At 53.3% G+C, this 22547-nt stretch overlaps 1 protein-coding gene across 3 annotated transcripts in view; it reads right to left on the reverse strand.

The window, feature by feature from the left end:
• EYA2 (EYA transcriptional coactivator and phosphatase 2) overlaps nt 1-22547 on the reverse strand; it is a 256663-nt gene that overhangs the window by 4821 nt on the left and 229295 nt on the right. For all 3 annotated transcript variants that reach the window (XM_019458255.2, XM_019458253.2, XM_019458256.2), the window contains 5 exons: nt 18800-18858; nt 14133-14293; nt 9381-9495; nt 8321-8442; nt 2855-2955 (listed from right to left, as the gene is read on the reverse strand). In XM_019458255.2, the coding sequence (XP_019313800.2) occupies nt 2855-2955; nt 8321-8442; nt 9381-9495; nt 14133-14293; nt 18800-18858 (558 nt within the window). The remainder of the gene's footprint in view (nt 1-2854; nt 2956-8320; nt 8443-9380; nt 9496-14132; nt 14294-18799; nt 18859-22547) is intronic.

Below are 22547 nucleotides of genomic sequence, written 5' to 3' on the forward strand. Positions count from 1 at the left end.
GGTGAGAACTCACTACGCATGGTTTCTCTGCTCAGCCCTGGGTGCAGATTCCCAGCAGCCGTTCCAGATAAGGAAAGGCAGCTCAGAGAGGGGGCGTCATCTGCCGAAGGCCACACAGCCTAAAACGGCAGAGCTCGGATTTAGGGTAGAATATGCACTCCCCGTCGCAATCTTTCTGCGGGAGCAGGGCTGGCGGGAGGGTGAGGCCAGGGAGGTGCCTGGCCCAGCACAGGAAGGTGAGCCCAGACTAGCTGTTCTCAAAGGAGGAAAAGCCTGCCCTCTAGGGGTCAGTGCGGAAATTTCCGGAGGTGTGAATTTTGACCCCCCTAAATGTCTGGGGGCACTGCGGGGGCGGGGGGGGGGGGTGCACGTGTCCGACCCCCTTTCACACACCTTGGACCTGACTTTCGAGATTTTCGAATGTGCTATCAGATATTCAAGCAAGGAGAAACCCATACGTAATCACTGGACCCCACGTTTTACAGGTCACATATAAACACAGTGTAGCTTGCGCATGGTCTCAAGCAAACCTGAATTTCCAGAAACGCAACGGGTAAATCAAGGGAAACCTGTATTTTGTTCTATTCGGAATCTTTCCATGAGTTAGTTGCTTAGCAGTTTGGAGAAAGCACGTTAGGACAGCAGCACCCGACCTGGTTCGTGAACGGTCGAGACTGCACCCCTGTGTCCCTCTGCGTTTGCCGGGTCGCACCCACGGCCACGGCACTTATGGGCACAAGCATTGGGACTGTGTACCCGAACATTTACATACCGAAGCACACGGTATCGTGAGGACATAATAACTTGCCCTTTATTTCTGTCCGATGTCATCGGACCTTGGCCTTTTGGACACCATGGTTATATCGTCCATTAGCATTTCATTTCTAGAGAGAAAGGGCTCATTTCAGAACATTTACTGCTTACTCTGTCCTAACAAACCCTCTCTGATGGTGAGAAGGCGGGAAAGTGTCAGGACCTCCACGGACGGCCCTGTCGTCCTCTGGGTGACGGCCGGATGGCAGGCAAGGGGTGCCAGGGGCCACAGGCCTAAGCTGGTTCTCCAGTCCAACTGTGATAGAAGCAAAACTTTATTTTGATCACGGTCACATGCTTAGGGCAGACTTCTCAGGTCTGAGCTTGGAGAGAGGGCGCCAGAGACACTGACAGTGGATCGTCTCATCACACAGACCATGCTCTTGACCTGGCACAGCGTTTCTGGAACAGCACTCATGCGTGGTAATTCATGTGATTCATGCTACTGCTTTGGTCATTTCTTGTGTTATCACCTCTATCACGATTAGTTACTTAACATTTTTCTCTCTAAATGAATTCATTTTTAAAACATTTATTTATCGGGGGGGGGGGGCATGGGAGCAGAGGAGGGGCAGAGAGAGGAAGAGAGAGAGAACGCCAAGCAGGCTCTGCACTGTCAGCACACAGCCCGCCGTGGGACTCCATCCCATGTGAGATCATGACCTGAGCTGGAATCAAGTCGGATGCCCCACTGACTGAGCCACCCGGGCACCCCTAAATCAATCCATTTTTAAAGTTAAAGAAATGTGCTTTAAAAAGGAGAGCTCAGGGGGCGCCTGGGTGGCTCAGTCGGTTTGGCTCAGGGCTGCCTTCCCTCTGAGATCTACTTGGCTCACTAGCTCTCCTCCTCTTGTCTTTGCTCTCCTGTCACCCCCAGCACGAGGCCTACCTTGACCACACTTGCAACCTGTCCCGCCCCCACGGTCCCTTGGCAGTCCCTGCTTTAGTCTTCTCCAAAGCTCTGGCTACCGCCTCACACACATGCCTGCCCCCAGGCTGTGAGCTGAGGGAGGGGTGAGAGCCTGCCCCTTCTGCTCACTGCAGGCTCCCCAGCGACCGTGACAGCTGCGGGCACACGGGTGGCGGAGGCCCAGCTAATGGAGCTTACGCACTAGCTGGAGGGTCCCCCTTCAAGCCACCCCTCACACAGGCCCCGAGGAACGAATATGGACGGGGCGGGGAGGTAGTTGCTGGAACGAATATGGACGGGGCGGGGAGGTAGCTGCTGGACGGACCAGAGAGGTAGCTGATCAGGGAATTCTTCCCTCACAAGTGCGGCTGAAGCCTGAGGCCTAAAGGTGGAGTCCGGAGGGGCTGGGAAGGGGAGGAACCTTGCAGGTGGGGGTGGGGGGGCTTCTAGCTCCGCCCCCGGCCCCCTTTCCTGGGACCCCAGGGGCCCTCCCTCTCTTTTCAGGCTTTGTGCACTAAGACCCCGAACGTTTCTGCATTTCCTTGGAATCCGTCGCTGGGGAGGGAAGGGGGAAACCAGGTCCTCCCAATTAAGCTCTGTGACATTAACGACCCACTTCCCAGGCCTCTGGGTGGGGGGCGGCAGGCTCTCTGGGATGCTGTTGACAGGTCCAGACCCAGGGCTCTGGCAGCTGTTTCTTTTCCAACAGCAGAGCTGCGGCCACCAGAGCCCCCTGCCCCTCTCCTCATGGGCCCGAGATCACAAATGCAGGATTTTCTTTTTCATTAGCTTAATGCTGTCTTTATTAACTGGGAAGGGTTCCTGGAACATATGATCAGTGAGCATGAAGTAAAGCGCACACACGTGCACCAGCCCCCCACCAGCCTGCCCTGACAGAGCGTCTCCGGGCTCCCGAGCAGTTGTCCCAGAAAACATCCAGGGCTACCAGGGGCGGCAGCCAAAGGCACCGAGGGGGATTTGCAGAAGGAAATTACTCAGGATGCTTCTGCGATTGCAAACGGGAGGGGGCCTGGGAGCTAAGAGCCTGGGAAGGAGGGGACCCAGCCTTTGCCTGGGAAGTGGAGGAAATCTGGGTAAAGGGCCCTGTGGCCCGAGAGGCGGACGAGGTACCTTTTTTGCCCCCTGCTCCTCTTCGACGCCGTCACCGATCACGATGTAGACGGCTTTTCTGCCGAATCTCTGCATTATCCTCTCGAAACAGCTCTCCTTCCCTGCACGCACAGGAAGGAAAGAGAGAGAAGACGCTGGGGACCCAGGACCGTGGCGACTCGTAATCGCTAAGGACAGACTTGGGCCTCAGGGCGGCTCCCCTGCCCGTGTTTTCCTTGCTACCCGGTGAGGACCACCTCTTGGTGGTTCCCATCCGCCCGGCTGCGTGGGCAGCCGCAGCTGGACTCGGATCTCAGCTCATCCTGATGTGTGAGCAGGTGCAGGAACAGTGACGAGAACAGCACAACTAAAAGTAGCCGCACTCGCTGGGTTCTCTGTATCCCAAGCACTGTGCCGAGTGCTTCCCACAGCAGGGTTTCCCAGCCTCGGCGGCGCTGGCACGTGGGGCTGGGTAACTCTGTGCCGGGGGTGCTGCCCCGATCGCTGCGATGTGCAGCAGCTTCCCCGCTAGCACCTCCTCCCGCTGGAAAACGAAAAATGTCTCCAGATGTTGCCAGATCTCTCCTGGGAGGCAAACTGCTTTCCCGGCTCCGTTTGGGAACCACTGACTTAACGTTATTCATTTACTATGATGGCAATCCGTATGAAATTGCAAGCAGTGGAATTCCCGTTTTAGAGATGAAGAAACTGAGGCCCGTGAAGTGCCTCGAAAAGGACTGGAGGAGTAGTGCCAGTAGCAGCAGTAACAATAATAATAATAATAATAATAAAACAACTGTTATGTGTGAGCACTTGTGCTCTGCGGGGAACTTTGTCCTATGCTGAGAGGTATTTTGATCATCCAGTTTTTTTACAGACAGAGAAGCTGAGGCACAGAGAGGTCAAGTCACTTGCCCGGGACACCCAGCTAGCAAGCACAGAGTCCGGGATTTGAACCCAGGCTGCCTGCCCCCGTTGCTTGAGCTCCGAGCCGCTCTCTTATCCTGCCCTAGGTAGGACTCAGCTCTGCGGCAGACCGTTAATCCCTCTGTGCCCGCTTTCTCCTCTGCGGGAGCAGAGGCCGGGTGCAGAGCTGTGAGTCACAACTGTGAGTTAACAGAGTGACGTTACCACCGTGCAGTGCCTCTCCCTACAGCAGGTGGAGCCCGTTCTCCACCCCGCTGATACTGGGCCGGCCACGTGACTTGCTCTGACCAACACCGGAATGCTGGGGACCTGCCACGGGCAACGCGTGCGGGTGGTGTGGCTTGGCCCCCTTCACGTCTGCCATCGGTCATGAGACGAACGTACCCCTGATGGCCGCTGGTCCCACAGTGAGGGCGCGTGTGGAACACAGCGGAACCCGGAGGCAAGCGTAGGGGGGCCACGGCAGACGCCCCAGACCCATGAGGGAGAAATCCACACTGCGAGCCACTGAGCGTTTGTTATGCGGCATCATCAGAGCAGAAACCTGACCGTTGGGAAAAAAATCATGCTTTTCAAGTTAAAACAGGGAGCTGGAGGCCACATTTCTGTGCGGTCTCCACCTGGATCACCCTCAGCTCGTTGACCTTCAGGCTCCCCAGGTGGGAAGCAAGTGGCTAAAACATTTCCCCGATGGGATTTAATGCCTCTGACGTGGAAACAGAGTCGATGGGCGGGACAAACATTTTAGACGCGTCTGGGTTACAGATTCCTTTCGTGCAAAATCTACGGGAAAAAGATGCTGTTACATGAAACCTGGCTTTAAAACTTCTATCACAGGATGCTCATCTGGCCACTGGCTGGATCCTTCGTTCATGAATCGTCTCTTGACGTGCGCTACCCTGGACCAGAATTTCTCGAATACTCCAGAACTACCATTAACAGTTAGGACCAAATCTGGGAATCACTGTTAGGTAATCTTGAAAAAAATCAACTCACGCTTCTATTTTTACTTAAACGAATTCATTTAAATATAGAATGGAATCACTACACATGCACACACACACACACACACATTTTTTTTTACAGTTGAATTGTGCCTTTAGCATTCTTTTTTTGAAGTTGATATTTCTTTTATCATTTAAAAATACGTAGTATATATATATATTTTTAAATTAAAATCCATGTTAGCTAACATATAGTGTAATAATGGTTTCAGGAGTAGAATGTAGTGATTCATCACTTACATCTAACACCCAGTGCTCATCCCAGCAAGTGCCCTCCTTAATGCCCTTCACCCGTTTAGCCCATCTCCCCACCTAGCTCCCTTCCAGAAACCCTCAGTTTGTTCTCTGCATTTAAGAATGGCTTTCAGTTTGCCTCCCTCTCTGCTTTTATCTTGTTTTTCCTTCCCTCCCCCTATGTTTTGTTTCTGAAATTCCACATATGAGTGAAATCATACGGTATTTGTCTTTCTCTGACTGACTTATTTCGCTTAGCATAATACATTCTAGTTCCACCTACATAGTTGCAAATGGCAAGATTTCGTTCTTTTTGATAGCCGAGTAATATTCCACTGTGTGTGTGTGTGTGTGTGTGTGTGTGTGTGTATACACATACACTCCATTATATATATACACACCACGTCTTCTTTATCCATTCACCAGTCAATGGACATTGGGCTATTTCCATAATTTGGCTATTGTTGATACTGCTGCTATAAACATTGGGGTGCACGTGCCCCTCTGAATCAGCATTTTTGTGTCCTCTGGATAAATACCTACTAGTGCAACTGCTGGGTCATAGGGTAGTTCTGTTTTTAATTTTTTCAGCTGCATTATTTTGCAACAGCCAAAACATGGAAGCAACCAAGCGTCCGTTGACAGATGAGTAGGTACAAAAAATGTCATATGTACATGTAACGGATTACGGACTATTAGCCTTAAGAAGGAAGGGGATCTGACACCTACCACCACATGGAAATGACCCTTGAGGACAGTATGCTAAGTGCAACAAGCCAATCACAAAAAGGCAAGTGTCCTATGATTCCACTTATACGGGGTCCCTAGAGCAGTCACATTCGCAGAGACGGATAGTAGAAGGGTGGTCGCCAGGGGCTGAGAGCAGGGAGGAGTGGGGAGTTGCTGTTTAATGCAGATCGAGCTTTGGTTCTACAAGATGGAAAGGGTTCTGGAGACAGATGGTGGGGACGGTTACACAACAATGTGAATGTGGTTAATACCACTGAACTGCACCCTTAAAAGTGGTTAAGATAGTAAATTGTATGTGTATTTTCCCATAATTAAAGATAAAAATATTTTATTCAATTTTGTTTATTTTTTTAATGTTTATTTAGTTTTGAGAGAGAGAGAGAGCGAGAGTGAGCATGAGCAGGGGAGGGGCAGAGAGAGGGAGACACAGAATCCGAAGCAGGCTCCAGGCTCCGATCGGTCGGCACAAAGCCCGACGCGGGGCTTGAACCCACGGACGGTGAGATCACAACCTGAACCGAAGTCGGACGCTCAACCGCCTGAGCGACCCTGGCACCTCATGATAACAAATATTTTAAAAAGAGGTTCTAACTAAGCCGCCAAGGCACACGAGTAGACTGTGCAGAAAGAAAACGACAGGCTCACCAAGTCCCGTTGCAGAGGCTCTAATGGCCACCCGGGGCCTGACGTCCAGGATTTTAAAATCGAAAGGCACTTTTCCGTAACGTTCAGATCTAGAACTCCACTAAAGGCAAAAACTGCTCTGGGAAAATTGCTTCCGAAGTATACTATAATTTTTTTTTTTTTCCACAGAAGAAAACAAGGGTAAAAATTTCTAATTAAAAACGTCTTGGGGTGCCTGGGTGGCTCAGTCAGTTAAGAGTCTGACTTGATTTCGGCTCTGGTCATAATCTCATGTTCATGAGATTAAGTGGGGCTCTTTGCTGTGACTCACACACATGTGCACACTCTCCCTCTCAAAATAAATAAACTTAAAAAAAAATCTTAACTAACTAGATTTATTTTGTATTATTATACAGTTTTAGGTCATGTAAGAAGACCCCCCTCCCCAAGAAAACCAATATTACCTGCCCTGATGATAAATGATGCTGTTAATTTCTAGTTATTAAATTCTTTTATCTGATGGAAGCTCGAAGCCTAAGGCTTGTTCTCTGTTAATAATGGAGATTTTCAAGTATTTTATTTTTATTTTACTTAAATTAAAAAAAGATTTTTTTAACGTTTATTTTTGAGAGAGAGAGAGAGAGAGAGAGAGAGAAAACGAGTGCATGTGTGTGCTAGTGGGGGAGGGGCAGAGAGAGAGGGAGACAGAATCCGAAGCAGGCTCCAGGCTCTGAGCCGTCATCACAGAGTCTGACGTGGGGCTCGAACTCAAGGACCATGAGATCATGAGCTGAACCAGAGTAGGATGCCCAACCGAGTGAGCCACCCAGGTGCCCCAGAGATTTTAAGTATTAAGAGAGGTGTTAAAGCAGGATAACACTAAACTGAGACTCTCTCCTGAAAAGAGAATTAAAAAAAAAACCCAAACATTTTCTCTCTGTGTGGTTCAAGGTTAGAGTTAGGATTATCTGGTGACTTGTAACCACCTAGAATTAAAATCACAGCCTGTGCCATGCTGTGGTGAGGACTGTTTCCCTCTTCTTTTTTTTTTTTTTTAAATTTTTTTTTTCAACGTTTTTTATTTATTTTTGGGACAGAGAGAGACAGAGCATGAATGGGGGAGGGGCAGAGAGAGAGGGAGACACAGAATCGGAAACAGGCTCCAGGCTCCGAGCCATCAGCCCAGAGCCTGACGCGGGGCTCGAACTCACGGGCCGCGAGATCGTGACCTGGCTAAAGTCGGACGCTTAACCGACTGCGCCACCCAGGCGCCCCTGTTTCCCTCTTCTTAGTAACGTAATTCCATGACTTTTACCTGGGGTCGTGGCGCTAAGCTATGGACTACATTTCCCAGCCTCCCTTGCAAACAGTCATGGCCATGTGACTAAGCTGGGGCCAACAGGAGGTGAGTAAAAGTACAGTGTATCTCTTTCCTTCCTCTCTGCACAACCCCCCCCCCCCCCCCCCCCCCCCCCCGCCCAAGCCAGAATGACAATGTGGTAGGATTCTGATTCGACCACACACATGAGAATAAACCCACAGGGGATGGTGGAAAAATAAGATGGGAACGACCTGGGAGTCTGTGTGAGTTTCAGGACAGAGCTGCCCCACTAGACTGGATCACTCGTCTCTGGTCTGTTGACACGTGAGGGAGAAATACACTTTGATTCTGATGTCAGCCCGTGTATTGGGGTGTATTCGTTACAGCAGCTTTGCAGGTATCCTAACTAACACACACACTTTAGAATATGGTCCTAACCAACTCCTTTGGAGGCTGAGGTTGAAGCGCGTGGTTTGTGGGATTGTTCTGGGGATCTCAGTCATGGCCCGGGACAGGGAAGTTCTTTAGCTTTCCTAATGCCGTTTTCCTTAAGCCTTTCACACAAGGGATGGAAAGCTAACCTCACCCACCCTCTGTGCATCACCCCGAGGTCTGGGTTCTCCCTACCTGTCTTGGTTGCACTGTAGATGTTCTCGATAGGAAACACGGAGCCCAGTCCATACAGCAGGACTTTGGCCAGGGCAGGAATCAGTTGAGTGGTGGTGACCAGCACGTTGACACAATTGGGCCTGAGGACGGAGAAAAAAGACCGTGGGTCAGAACACCAAGGTAGAGCCAGGCCGGGCTTGGTCACCCGGCAGCCTGAGCCTGGAGTCGGCAGGCATTCTGGTGGGGTTTGGGAGCTCTGGCTAAGTCACGTTCAGGTGAGAGTGGGGCCCGAAGATCTTTCAGCTGTTCCTCTCCTTTAAGCCTGAGGCTGCCTGGCACACTGAAACACGAGTGCAATACTTTTATTTAGAAAAACGTGTCCTGCGGGGGCCGCACTTGAGCAGCTGCAGCTGCCTATCGGTGATGTAGAGTTAATGTGGATCAGGTGTAGGACAACGGGGAGTGGTGAGGGCTGGGGTGCACTGGGGAGCACCTAGCAGTTCTGAAATTTTTACAGAATCCAGAAACCGGGAGCCATGGATTACTTTCCCATCCTGGGGCCAGAGTGCGTGTCAAACTAGACGCATCAGCGGGATGGAGCCAGCGGCCATTTTGTGACCATTCGTGTGCGGCGTCGCGAGATTCTGGGATGCTAGAGCACAGACGGTAATTTGTCCTCTGGCCCAGGTGACCTTATTTAGGAGCAAGAGGCAACTTACTGGGAGGCCCAGAATGAAACTGGACGCTCCTTACCTCGTAAGTGCCAGATGATCTGCGGTCTACTAGAAGATGGTTTTTAGAGGGTGGGTGATGTGGGCAAGGGTGGATGGGACAAGATGGACCTATGTACACATGTTCGGGCTCCGCTGGACCCTGGGAAGTCTCTGCAGCTATCTGCTCAGCTACGGTACAAGGTGTCCCTCGTGTCTGATAATACCTCTGCTTTATCAAATGTCTGGAAATCCTGCAAATGAGAATTTGGAGGGTCCAGTTCTCCCAAGTGTGGAAATGGAGGAGCCACCACCCTCAAATCGGGGAACGTTCAGGGGCGCAAAGGAAAAAGGGGGCTCCCACCTACCGGGAATTGATGAGGTTGAGCGCCTTTAGAGAGTGGGTCAGCCAGAGGTCGGTCAGAGCCTCCAGCTCGGCTCTGAGCTGTAGCCAAGTCTCTCTTTTGGGAGCTCCTATCAAACCTATGGACAAGGGAAGAAAAGATGGGCTAGTTATTATTTTAGAAGTCTGGGCGGTAGTGGTTAGGGAAGGGGAGTGTAGCTACTGGTTCTCTGGGTTTCAAATCAGATGACACCCAAGGACCACTTTAATCCAGTGATTTTAATCTTATTTTGGGATTGATGGGTCAATCAACCCATCTACTGATTGATCCATTCATCTACCCATCCACCCTCCCATCCTTCCAGCCCTCCCTCTGCCCGCCCGTCCATCCATCCGTTCATCCATCCCTCTGTCCGTCCATCCATCCATCCCTCTGTCTGTCCATCCGTCCATCCATCCATCCATCCATCCATCCATCCATCCATCCGTCCATCTGTCCATCCATCCATCCATCCATCCATCCCTCTGTCCATCCATCCCTCTGTCCATCCATCCATCCATCCCTCCGTCCATCCAGCCCTCCCTCTGCCCGCCCGTCCATCCATCCGTCCATCCATCCGTCCATCCATCCCTCTGTCCATCCATCCATCCCTCCGTCCATCCAGCCCTCCCTCTGCCCGCCCGTCCATCCATCCGTCCATCCATCCGTCCATCCATCCCTCTGTCCATCCATCCATCCATCCCTCTGTCCATCCAACCATCCATCCATCCATCCATCCATCCATCCATCTGTCCATCCATCCATTCATCCATCCCTCTGTCCATCCATCCATCCATCCCTCTGTCCATCCATCCATCCCTCTGTCCATCCATCCATCCATCCATCCATCCATCCATCCCTCTGTCCATCCGTCCATCCATCCATCCATCCATCCATCCATCCCTGCATCCATCCATCCACCCATCCATCTATCCATCCAACCAAGACTTCAGGAGTGCCCTCTGTGTGCTCAGTATTGTAATAGGCACTGCATACACAGATGAACAAAATATGCAGATGATTGAGTTCATACTGTTATTAGTGGAGACAAAAAATGGATAAGGAAATAAAAATGACTAACATTTATTGAGTGCTTACTATGTGTAGGGTCCTGGGCTCTTAACATGATTTATTTCGTTCATCTTCACAATGACCCTAGAGGGGGACCCTCTTTTTACTTATTTTTAATGGAGATATAATGGGCATATAACATTGTGTAAATCAGGTAAAGAAACTGAGGCTGTGTGAGGTTGACGGACTTGCTCACCGCAGGGAGGACATAATGGAGACAGGTTTGGCAGCCAGGCGGCAGACCTCCAGAGCCCACCCTACGGTGTTTCTAAACCTGATCATCATCCTGTCAGTCGTCGAGGCCCTTAAGATGAAGTTCAGACTCCACAGTCCACGTGCCTGCGAGGTTGCCAATCTCCCCTCTCGCCATTGCCCTGACATCCTTCCATTCCCGTCCCGGTGGCCTCCTCTTTGTCCCCTGGAACATCAGGTCTGTTCCTGTCTCAGGACCTTTGCACACCTCGTTTCAGAACCTGGACCACACCTTCCCTTTTTGCATAAAACTTCACACTCATTTCCAGCGTCCTCTCTTCTGGAAGGCTTATCCCGGTCAGCTCTGTGTTATACTCCGCCAACACACTGTACTTCTTCTTTACAGCACTTGGCACAGGTATAATTCGAAACGCATCTGTGTGATTACGTGTCCCACGTCTGCTTCAGCCATCATGCCGTCTGCTCCGTGAGGGCAGGGACCAAGCCGGCTTCGTTCAGCACCATGGTACCAGCCCCTGGGAGGTACTGTATGGCAGGGGCTGGTGCATGGTTGGTGCTGCACCAGGGAGCATGCACTCAGTGGGACAGGAATGCTTCAGGTGGCCCCTGGCTTTCCTTTCTCTCTGTACCTTCCCCACGGCCCCTTAGCTGGGGCACTTGATAACAATGCAAACTCTCAGGGGCGCGGTGCCGTATGTTTCGCAAGAGGCTTCCCCCGGGTGCTGCCATGGGTAGCCAGCCCGTCAACCACTCCGACTTGGCACCTGCTAGGAAGCGTGCTTCAAGCTTCTGTCTGCCTGCCCCCTACCTGGGGCTTTGCGTCAGACTTGCTCTCCTTCCCCGGACACGTGCGACATTTAAGAAGTGCTCACGGTGCGGCGGCCCTGTTCTGAGTGTCTCCCGCGTGTTAATTCACACGACCCTGATATTTATCCCATGAGTTGGGCCGCGTCATTGTTCCCATCTTACACATGAGGAAACTGAGTCACAGAGGGGTTAAGTAACCCGCTGGGGGGTACAACAGGGTGTGGTAGAGGGAGGTGTGAAATCAGGCAAAGGCCTCTCTCTGAACCCAGCCCCTGCCTCCTGGAGGCTGGCTTGTTAATTTTTTTTTAATGTTTATTTATTTTTGAGGTGGGGGGCGGGAAGGAAGCAGAGAGAGAGGGAGGCACAGAATCCCAAGCAGGCTCTAGGCTCTGAGCTGTCAGCACGGAGCCCGACACGGGGGCTCGAACTCAGGAACCGCGAGATCATGATCTGAGCTGAAGATCATGATCGGATGCTGAATGGACTGAGCCCCCCAGGCGCCCCTTGTTAAGCATTTTCTGTCTTCACCCTGTATCTTGCAGAGGTCTCTCTTCTGAGCACAACTTCCAAAACCCTTGGGCTCCTGGGTGTGCGGTGAGCCCCAGGCTGGGGGCTGCAGCCCTCCCCAGGCTAGTTCTGTGATGCGGGAACAGCTGGGGGGAGGTGAGGAGGAGTAACATGCAGAGACTGGAGGTGGGGTGGGGGGAAGGAGGGGAGGGCTGCCCACGGTGGCCCCTACTGGCCGACTCCACCCGTCTCCCCTAGTCCAAGCACACCTGCTCCCCTCTTCTCTCCACGTAGGGGTGGGTGAGCAAGCAGGGCTGACTCTGCCGCTCTCTGCTTCCCTCTCACAGTCCACAGACTTGGGTGTGAGAGGCCACGGAGTGTGGGCAGAGGTGGTGAGGCAGTCGGCCTGGCACTCCATTGCGGTGGCTCTGCCACTTGGGCTGTGTGACGCTGGGCAGGTTACTTAACGTCTCTGATCTCCGTTTCCACCTTTACACAACATGGAGGACAAAAGCACTTACCTTATGGGGGTCTCGTAAAGAGCAAATAAGATATTAGATGACAAGCCCTCATCACAGAGCCTGGCATACAGCAAGCGCTCAGCAAACGTTAGCTGTTGCCAGAACTGTGTTAGGACTGCAGCCACGGACGAGACAGAAAATCCGTCCCCAAAAACCGACAGTCCGTCTGGAGAAAGCAGAAGGCAGAGAAGAATTCGAAAAACTCCCAAGCAAAACTGAAAGGAACTAAGGACAAATGCTCCCATTTTCTGAGTGCCCCCTATCTAACAGGCACAGAGTCATGACTTTTGTGCCCATTAACAACACACGTTCCCATAACCCAGGGAGACAGAATTAGTTTTATCCCCAGTTCTCAGATTTAGATGCCACGGCTCAGGGAGGTAGTTAGAAAGTGGAGGCATTGGGACGGGAAGTAGGTTCTGTGCAGTTTGAGACCCTAAATTCTTTCCGGGACTCTTTCTGGGGCTGGGGGAGGGGGCCCTAGACACTCTGGGGGCCACGGGGTATATGGCAACACTATCGGCTGCCTGCTCAGACCTCTTCCCTTTATGGGCCAGCGGTTGGTTCCACACACTGTGACAATCGAAACGCCCCCGAATGCCTTCTTGGGGAGAGGCAGCATCACCTCCTCTTAAGAAAGGTCTAGAAATAGTGATCTAGTGCTTGCCCAAAGCCGCGTCCAGACTTATTGTTCAGCGTGATAACCAATGGTCTCTTGCTACTGACCCTGGTGGCTGTCCCCTTGACTGCACACCTGAGCCTGAATTCTGTGATTCCGACCCAGGCTGCAGCCACGAAAGTCAGAACCGGGGGCACCTGGTGGCTCAGTCGGTTCGGCGTCCAACTCTTGACTCTGGCTCCAGTGATGACGTCACGGCCGTGAGATGGAACCTGGAGTCGGGGCCTCCTTGGGATTCTCTCTCTCTCTTTCTCTCTCAACAAGGAAAGAAAATCAGACCTGGAAATGCCTCCGGTGGTTCCAATATGAGAATCAGTGGCCTCCAGTCCGTCTCCAGCTTCACTGTTTCCACAAATTACTTGGGGATCTTGTTCAAAATGCAGATTCTGACTCAGTCGCCTAGAGTAGGGCCCGAGAGTCTGACGTCCAAGGTGACCGGCCGTCTGAGCCGCAAGCGCCAAGCCACCGGCCCTGCAGCCCCAGCGAGTGACAAGTGTCGCCTGGGGGGCGTGATGGAAGCAGAGGGCCGGCCCACCCCAGCCTCAGACTCGGCAGGTCGGAGGAGGGCCCGAGACGCTGAGGTCCAGCACGTCTCCGGGTGCTGCTGGTGCGGGGACCACACTTGGTGAAGACGTGCGGTGAGGCCACCCCACCCCCACCCCCAGTGGTCATGTGATCCTGGGCAGGCGGCGTCATCTGTTCTCAGCTTCCTCCCCGTCAAGGTGAGATGTAGTGTCCTCTCCCGGGGCGCCCCCCCCCGCCCCCGGAACGCACTAGGGAGGCCGTGTTCACGCGCAAGGGGCCGCGGCCGTCCTTGACCCTGCCTGGGCCCCGGCCGCGGCCTGAGCACAGGCAGACCCCCCCCCCGCCCGCACCCCCCCCCCCCCCGCAACCCCCCTCCCCCCGCACGGCGCGGCCGGCCCTCCCCCACCCACTCACCACCGACGTTGTTCTTGTACGTGTTGTACATCTCCTTCACCCGCCGGTAGCGGAAGGCCAGCTTCCTCATCCAGTCCACGCCGCCGTGGACGCCGGAGCCCAGGCACAGGTTGGCTCCGGGGGCCGAGCTGTGGAAGCCGTCGGCGGAGAAGTTGTACGTGCTGCGAGAGGGGGCGAGAGACGCGGTCAGTGTGCGAGGGGGGGGGCTCCTGGCCGGGAGACCGCGGGCCCCACGGCCCCCCGAGGCCCCTGCGTGCAGTGGCCACGCTAGGAAAAGCCCCCCTCCCCCCTTCTGCCGCCAGAAGGGAAGTCCAAACTATGGTTGTGGCCGGTTCATCCTGAGAGAAGAGTCTGGAAGAAAACACATTAGCTCCCGCTACTCTGATCCCCAAATCTGTGCTGTCTCGCGCCCCCTGTAAGGCCCGGCTGCTAACCCCTCCTTCCCACTCTGGGAGCATCTCCCTGTCTTTCCACGGAAGTGCCATATTTTAGTTTTTTAAAATTTATTTTTATTTTTGAGAGAGAGAGAGAGAGTGTGAACAGGGGAGGAACAGAGAGAGGAGACACAGAATCCGAAGCAGGCTCCAGGCCCTGAGCTGTCAGCACAGAGCCCGACTCGGCTCGAACTCACGGACCACAAGATCATGACCTGAGCCGAAGTCAGACGCTTCACCAGATGAGCCACCCAGGCGCCCTTTAGTTTTTTTGGGTTTGTTAAATTAGGCAGAGTCGATTGCTGGCTTTGCAGATGCGATCCTCCGCCCGAATGAAGCATATGCTGGCCTAGCGAGTTCCACGCGTGGACGGGGGAGGAGCCAGGGTGTCACAAAGTTAAGGACAGAAGTGGCAGCTGGGAGCCCAGACGGGAAAGCGGGGGCCGCTCCCCACCTGCAGCAACCAGCACGTGAGGACGAAAACCCCCGTCTTCTCTCCCTCCGCCAGAAGCTCTGCTGGAGGTTTGCAAAATCATACCATCGCAGGGAAAAACCGCAGCGTGACAAGGGACATACGTATAGTATGGCCCAAAGCTTAAAAAATGAGTCTCTTTCTAGAAAAGAAAGAACAGGTCAGTGTGACGCCACAGCTGTCTCAGGCTGTGCGTTTGGCTGACGTTTTTCCTCTTTGCACTATGTTGCTGTTTCTAGATTTTCTGTGATGAGCTGAAGAGCGGAGAGAGAAAGGTATTTTATTTTTTAGCAAGACGCGCTGCGGCAGGGGTGAGGCGACACTTGGAAACCGTATCTTGCGCACGTCTGGTACTTCAATGCCGCTGCTGCGGCAGAGGTCAAGGGCATTTGAAGAGCACGAGGGGCCGGGTCGTTCTCCCTGTGGGGCGTCTGCGGTGTGCACAGCCTGAGCACGGCGCGATGTCACATGCTGCTGTTCTGTGCCTGGGGCTCAGCCTTCCTTGAGCGGAAGCCTGTGGAAGCCACAGAAACGCCTGGGATGAACGTCTCGGACTCATCAGCTAATTTCACCTTGGGGACTTCCTGGGGCACGCGGGCCGGGCGACTTAATCCAAAAGGCCTCGAATATAGACTCTGGCGTTCTCCACAGCACACTGCGTGAAAAGCCAGAAAGAGACAGTGCCCACAGGTTCATATGAACACACACACACACACACACACACCTGTGCCATTTGTCACGGACATTTCTGCGAGTGTGACTGTGTATATCATTGGAAGCAAGAAGTCATGATGTCAGGAAGCGGTTGGTTCGAGACGGTGAGAATACGGGTGAGTATAGTTTCTTCTGAAATGTACAAAAGCCCGTGGAGAACATGGTCTGACCTGATAACCCGTTCGGACAAAAACGTTCTCTTTCCCACGAAAGATGTGAATGGCTTTATTACACAGACATGTTTGTTGCTTCTTCTCCCTTTCAGCCCTCCTTGGGTGGTGATGACCAGGGGTTAAAGATGAATGAAATACACCCAACTAGCAAAAGGGGGCCGACAACATCCAACCATGGGAGCAGGGGAGCCACGTGTCGGGGACTCACTCGTGCGGGGCGCTTTTCCAGCACGCAGGCAACCCGACGAGAAGCGGGAGAAATGACTTTACCTCGTCACGTCCCCTCGTTTCCAGAAGCCACCCTTCAATTGCCACGTGGTCCTTCCTCTTCTTTACTGCAAACATTCCCTTCTTGCTAGATAATTTCTCCTCCTTCTTTCTCAGAAACGTTATTTTCCGCCAACCTCATTTCCATTTTCTCTTTAACTGTCTGTGGAAGAACAGCCTTCGACCCCTCCGGGGTCGTTCCTGCCCGTTCGATGGCCGGAGCGGTGGGAGCCGCAGGCCAGTGTCCGGTGGTGGGCGGACCAGGGAGCCACCGAACAGGCACCGAGGCAGCTGTGCGCCTCCCGACCCGTCTGCAGCGAACTCTGGAGCCAGGGCAGCCCGTTCCCCCGGAAGTTCCTCCTCGGTCACAGCCCTTCCAGCAGCGACCTGCTCTTCCTTCTCGATCTCTTCAGAAGTCTCTGTAGGAGCCGAGATCAGGCATGGCCTCTGCGGGTGGTCACGGCAGATGGTGCCACGAACGTGCAGGCTTTCCGGGGCCTCACCGGGCCCGCCACGTGAGCCCCCTTGTTGCTGGATGCGGTGGCGATGTCCACGGGGCTCAGGGGAGGGTCTGTCACACACATAGCAACGGCAGGCAGGTTAGCACCTCTGGCGGCTACTGATCCCAGGGCTGACCACCGTGAGAGGCGGGCGGGCGGTCAATCCTGGGATCAGTAGCCACCAGAAGGCGTGGCTCCTGGAAGCTGCCCGGATCTGGTCAGGGAAGGTTCCAGAAGGGAGGCGGCCAGCAACAGGACCGGCCCCCGCAGTGGCAGCACACGTCAGCACGGCTCGCTGGCCAGCATCCCCGGGGGCTAGGACACCGACATCAGCCGGGTCTTCAGTGGCAACCACGTGACGAGCTGTCAACAGAGCCTCTTCCGCATTTCTTCAGATTTCTGATGTACGTGCCAATGCCAATACCTTTCCTTCCGTGGATCACTGTTCTGTTTGGAAGTCAAGGTTGTGCCACCGAAGTGGGTTCCTGCTGTAAGAAATCTGGGGACACCCTCCTGCTTCACTGGCAAGACATCAAGGACTCCGGACATCGCAAAGGTTTTCCTTTAAGTTACGACGGGAAGCCAAGGCACCGCCTTACAGACCCCTCGCTGGGGAGTGTGGGAAGACCAGATAACTTAGTCTTGAAAAAGAACATTGACTAAGAACTCAGAGGAAACCCTGGGGAGACGCCTGGATGTTCTGCCAAGAGGTGGAGGGCAGGGCAGGGCGTCCCTGAATCCCGCGCACCACCCCCCCCTTACCAGCTGTGTGAGGTTGGGCAAGTTACTTAATCTCTCTGTGCCTCCTATTCCCCGACTGTCAAATGGGGATGATGAAAAGAGCATCTATTCCCCGTGGTAACTGTGATGGGGCAAAGTAAGGGCATTACCAAGGTTCGTTTCTGTTGTTCACTGAAAAAAAAGAAAGGGCATTTGATGCTTGGTGCCTGGTACACAGCAAGTGCTCAGAAGAGATTTCCTGAGTGAAGAAATGGGAGAGCTTGGTTTTTATGGGGAAAAACCTCCTTGGATGGCGGGTTCTGGAAGTGAGTTTCCAAATAGCTCAGCACGAAACCCGGTTCAGAGCAGCACTGCTCTCTGCCCCAAGCCAGCCAGCTACAGGGAAGCTTTATAAAAACGGAACTCTGGTCGCTCACCGCTGTGAAGGGGAGAGTGGTTCCCAGCTGTGACGTCATGGAAAGGACACAATTAACCTCGATCTGCGGTTTATTTACTCCATAAATAGAGAAACCTTGGCTGGCACTGGAGGATTGCTCCCTGCCAGTCCTCATTGCGAGGGATTTTCAGAACGGCTAATTAATACGAAGCAGGCGCTGGCCTATCACTCCTAGTTGTGCCGGGCTTTGAACCAACTCCCAGGGCCCAGTCACAGAAGCTTTGATTTGTTTTTTTGGAGTGAGACAGAAGACACAAACACTAAGCGACGTTACTGGCCCCCTAAGCGAAGCGTCATTCGGTCTAATAATATTTCTGATGGGCCAAGAGGCACTAGGTTGTGATAATTTTGGATAAGTGCAGATTAACTATGGTTCCATTTTTATAAGGTTTTCTCAGGGGCAGGCTTGGAACATTCCAGCCACATTCCTCTGAAAGCTGTCTCGTTTTGGGTACCTTATTTCTGGAATCCATGTCCTAGGAGGGTTTGCCCCTAGAAACCAGACACATACCTCTTACTCAGTCAAGAAATATTTTGAGTATCAACTGATCAACTTTTATAGTAAATACTGTACGTGTGCTAATGAAGGGGTGCCAAACTCTTAGTGGCGGTGATTCCGGGAGGCTAGATCAGGTGGTGTTTGAGTTTTTTACGATGTGCACCCCTTACTTTAGTAAGTAGGAAAAAAAAAATGCAGCGAGATAAACATAAGCAGAGTCTTGGAGAATCTGTGGAAATCTCTGCCTTGGTGACTGGAGGTGATGGGCAAGAGTCTGCAGGGTGGGGGTTGGGCTGCACCCTGTGGGTTCTGGCGGAGGCAGGCACACACATCAGCCTGATAACCAGCCCGCCCCTCCTCTCCGCTTCCTGGTGAAAGGCAAGCTCGATCGCCAATCAAAAGGGGGCATTTTGGACTCCCCAAAGTCTTACCTTAAATCTTGCCCGTTGTCATCGGATGAGACGTCGTCAACGTGGATCTGGTCGCAATCCTGCGGAGAATGTGACACGAAGAGAAAGACAGGGAGAGGTATGGCTGGTTAATCAGCTGTAGGAGAGCTGAGCGGGGGAGCACTGGCTTGGGAGTTACCAGCCCTGGATTCTAGCCTGAGCTCTGCCTAACTAAAGGTTAGGTGACCTCCGGTTAAGTCTCTTGCTTTTGGTTTCCTTATAAATGAGCAGGTTGGGTGTAATGTGGGGGGGGGGGGGGGGTGACCATATAATTTATCATGCAAACCAAGATAGTTCTGCAACTCAAAGGGGCTGCTGTGAAGATTACATTGGAGGGACAGGCACAAAACAGGACCACCCCTCTCTACCTGTGAGTACGTTAGGACATATGGTCACCCTGGCCCCATAGTGGAAGCCTTTGCCTTAACCAGGGTATCTTCTTCCACTCGGAATGCTCTCTGCCTTCATCCGCAGAGTGAACTTAGTATTCTTCAAGCATTAGCTTCTGGAGGTCCCCCCTTCCTCAGTCGTCCTCTGGGTCCGATGATATGTGATCATCATTTATTGAGTACTTATTACGTGCCAGGCACCATTCCGAGGGCTTGTCATTCCACCACCCACACAACCCCCCGTTCTCTTTGGGGAAAACACCTTAACACCTGCGAGTTAAGACCGAGGGGGGTGGGGTGGGGGGGGTGAGGAAAATGGCCACGTGACCCAGGCTCAACCAATCAGAGAGACCCAGGAGCCCTCCGGCTTCAGCGATTGGGTCAAAGATGAGCATCGTGACCTAAACTGGACCAATGGGAGAGCCAGCCCTGGGAACTCGGCTGGGACCTTGGCTGCAGCTGTCGGAGGGTGGTGGTCACGTTATCTGAGCCCCTGGACCCGGCCCCAGCTGAAACCAGGCCACCCTGACTGTGGTGGGTAGAGTAATGCTCAACCCCCCTGCCCAATGTCCATTCCTAATCCCATGGTCCTCACGTGGCAAGAGGGCCTCCGCAGATGTGATTAAGCTTAAGGTCTGGAGATGCGGAGAGCAGTCGGGATTCTCCAGGTGGGCCCTAAATGTGATTACAAGGGCCTTTGGGAGTAAGAGGCAGAGGGATATGGGAAGACGGGAGAAGGGGATTGGGGCGATTGCTTTAAAGACGGAGGAAGAGGCGACAGGCCAAGAAATGCAGGGTGCCCACCAGACGCCCAGATTCTCCCTTCAGAGCCTCGTTGACGTCTTTTGCCCGGTGACACTGATTCTGGACCTCTGACCTCCAGAACAGTGAGAGAACACGCTGGTGTTGTTTTAAGCCACTGCGTGCGTGGTAACTGGTTACAGCCGCTGCAGGGAACGACTCCATGGGCCCTTGGGCTCCAGCTAGTGGAGTGGCCGTTCTGTCACTCGGCCACCGGGCAACACAACACCCTCCACGAAGCTACGCGCCGTGCACGCCCATCGGTCACCTCTGCCTCCGGCATAAAGTCCATCCAGGCGACAGGCTGATGCGGCACAAGTGGTGAGCGTGTTCTGCCCGCCGCTGCGGTCCTGGTGAAGCCCAGGCTCCGGAGTCAGACTGCCCGGGTCTGGATCCTAGATCCAGCCACTTCCCGGCTGTGTGACTTTGAGCCAGTGGCATAACCACCCTGAGCCTTAGAGGTGGGATGGGGAAATGGGAGATAAGGCAACCTCCTTCGCGGGGTTGACGGATGTGAGGAGAAGCGAGAGGCTGTGCTGGAAGCGTCTGGTACAGTGGCTGGAACACGGCAGGTACGGGGACGCACGCCACTGTTCTTATTACCGTGTTAAGATTTAAAAATGTCCACATTTAGGTGTCAGGGTGATCTCAGGAGGCAGGTGGCTCCTGGAAAACACTGCTAGGGAGAGGACAAGCACATGCGACTCTGAGCTTGACCTCTAAGAAAACGGTTGGTGGTAACACCTCTGGACTCTTGTTGAGGGGGTAGCATCTGGGAAAGAAATAGCGGTTTCTATTATTTTGAGCAGATGTCTTTTTACATAAGGACGGGGCTTGAATTTATCTTTGAGAACAGGAGCTCTGCTGGGGGATGATGGGAACCCCTTCCCTCATTAATTCTTTAAGATATGTAGAGGTAAGCGTGTTGCGATGGAGATGCGGGGGCAGGGTGGGGGCGGGGACAGTGGCATTTGGGGCAGCCCGGGCTACCCTGTGGGGATCGAGGCTGGAACTTGGGACAGCCAGTGTGGCCACTGGTCCCTCTCTGGTGCCCTGAAAGGGCTTTGGATTGAAAAGGGGTTTTCTGGGAGGTGAGGTTTGCCTCCACAGTCCCTGGCACACTCGGGCTCACGGCTCAGTGGCAGTGACTGAGCGTGACTCAGAGTCCTGACGCGTAGGACCTCACGCCTCCGTGGGCCCGGGACAACGCCTGGGAACAGGCAGCGGTGTGTGCTCTGACTCGCCTGGATGGGAAGGGCAGGGGGAGGTCCCACCGTATGGCTTCCTAGGGGTCAGCCGTGGGCAAGCGGGAACCGGTGAGGAACATGGCGATGACAAGTGGCAAACCCAACTGAGAAGCTCTTTGGAGAGTGCTGGAAAAAAACTGGGGACGCTGAGTGACCACTCTTGAGCTGGCAGGTATCTGGCTTACACCTAAACCTCTACGGTTCCTCATTCCGTATTTCCTTCCTTTCCACGTATCTGGGATTCTGACTGACGCTTGGTGGCCTTAGGCATCATCGATCCCCCTCCCCAAGAGGGACTGTCCTTTCCTAAAGTAGTTGAGCACCGTGGTACACCCCAACTTGAAAGCTTTTATAGTCATGCTAATACTGGAGCGGTTGGCCATACGTGGTTATTTATAATATGTTCAAATTAAACTCAACCGCATAAAAAATTGAGTTCCTTAGGCCTATTTCAAGTGCTCAGTAACCACATGTAGGCAATGGCTGCTGTACTGCACGGTGCACGTACTTGTCTCAGCACAGAAAATTCTAGTGGACAGCGCTGCTCTCGAGGGGTAAAGACACCAGGCTGACAACTTCTCTTCTGTGTTGATAAGTTCGATTAGGGATGAGCTCGCAAGCCAGCCTGGAGACGTATCTCATTCAGCCCACACTATGCTTGAAAAATTGGGAACAATAGCCAATATGTGAACTCAGGGGACCTCTCTTTCCCCGTCTCCGTCCTCTCCCTTCCTGCTCTCACTCTCTGTCTTTCCGGATTTTCAGCTACTCTGAGACTTTACACACTCTGGCAGTGCAGGGCTTGCATTGCTCTGTCCCAACCACCCTTAGCCCTTTCCAGCGCTCCACAGTCTCGTCTGGGTTTTCTTCCCTTCACGTCACCTGGTTACCTGGCCCCTGTGGGCTTCCTACTTTGAGACCTCTGATCCACAGACCTCGTATACCAATCGAAGGGTCCTGGGACAGCGATCCTGATACGTCAGTGAAAACTGTCTCTAAAAAGCCAACGCGGACTTCGAAGGCCCAGGCACAGAGAAGACCAAATTAGTAGCAGACTTCTCCCCCATCCAGTGCTTTGCCTAAAATTGGAAAAACACCTCCCGTGCCCCCCTCCAGTCCTTGCCGGAGGCTCAAAAGCTGCTCCGGGGGTCACACGGGCTCAGGCCCCTGGGCAGGGGCACCCACCGCTTTCCCTGATGTCAGGGGAAAGGTATGTGGGAGGCTCTGGTTTTCTCATTTGCAAGGGGATTGTTGGGGGCGCTAAAGTGTGACAACAGTAGCGATCACATTTCG

This window comes from Panthera pardus, unplaced genomic scaffold (assembly GCF_024362965.1).
Source record: "Panthera pardus isolate Hobbes unplaced genomic scaffold, ASM2436296v1 HiC_scaffold_25, whole genome shotgun sequence".
NCBI lineage: Eukaryota > Metazoa > Chordata > Mammalia > Carnivora > Felidae > Panthera > Panthera pardus.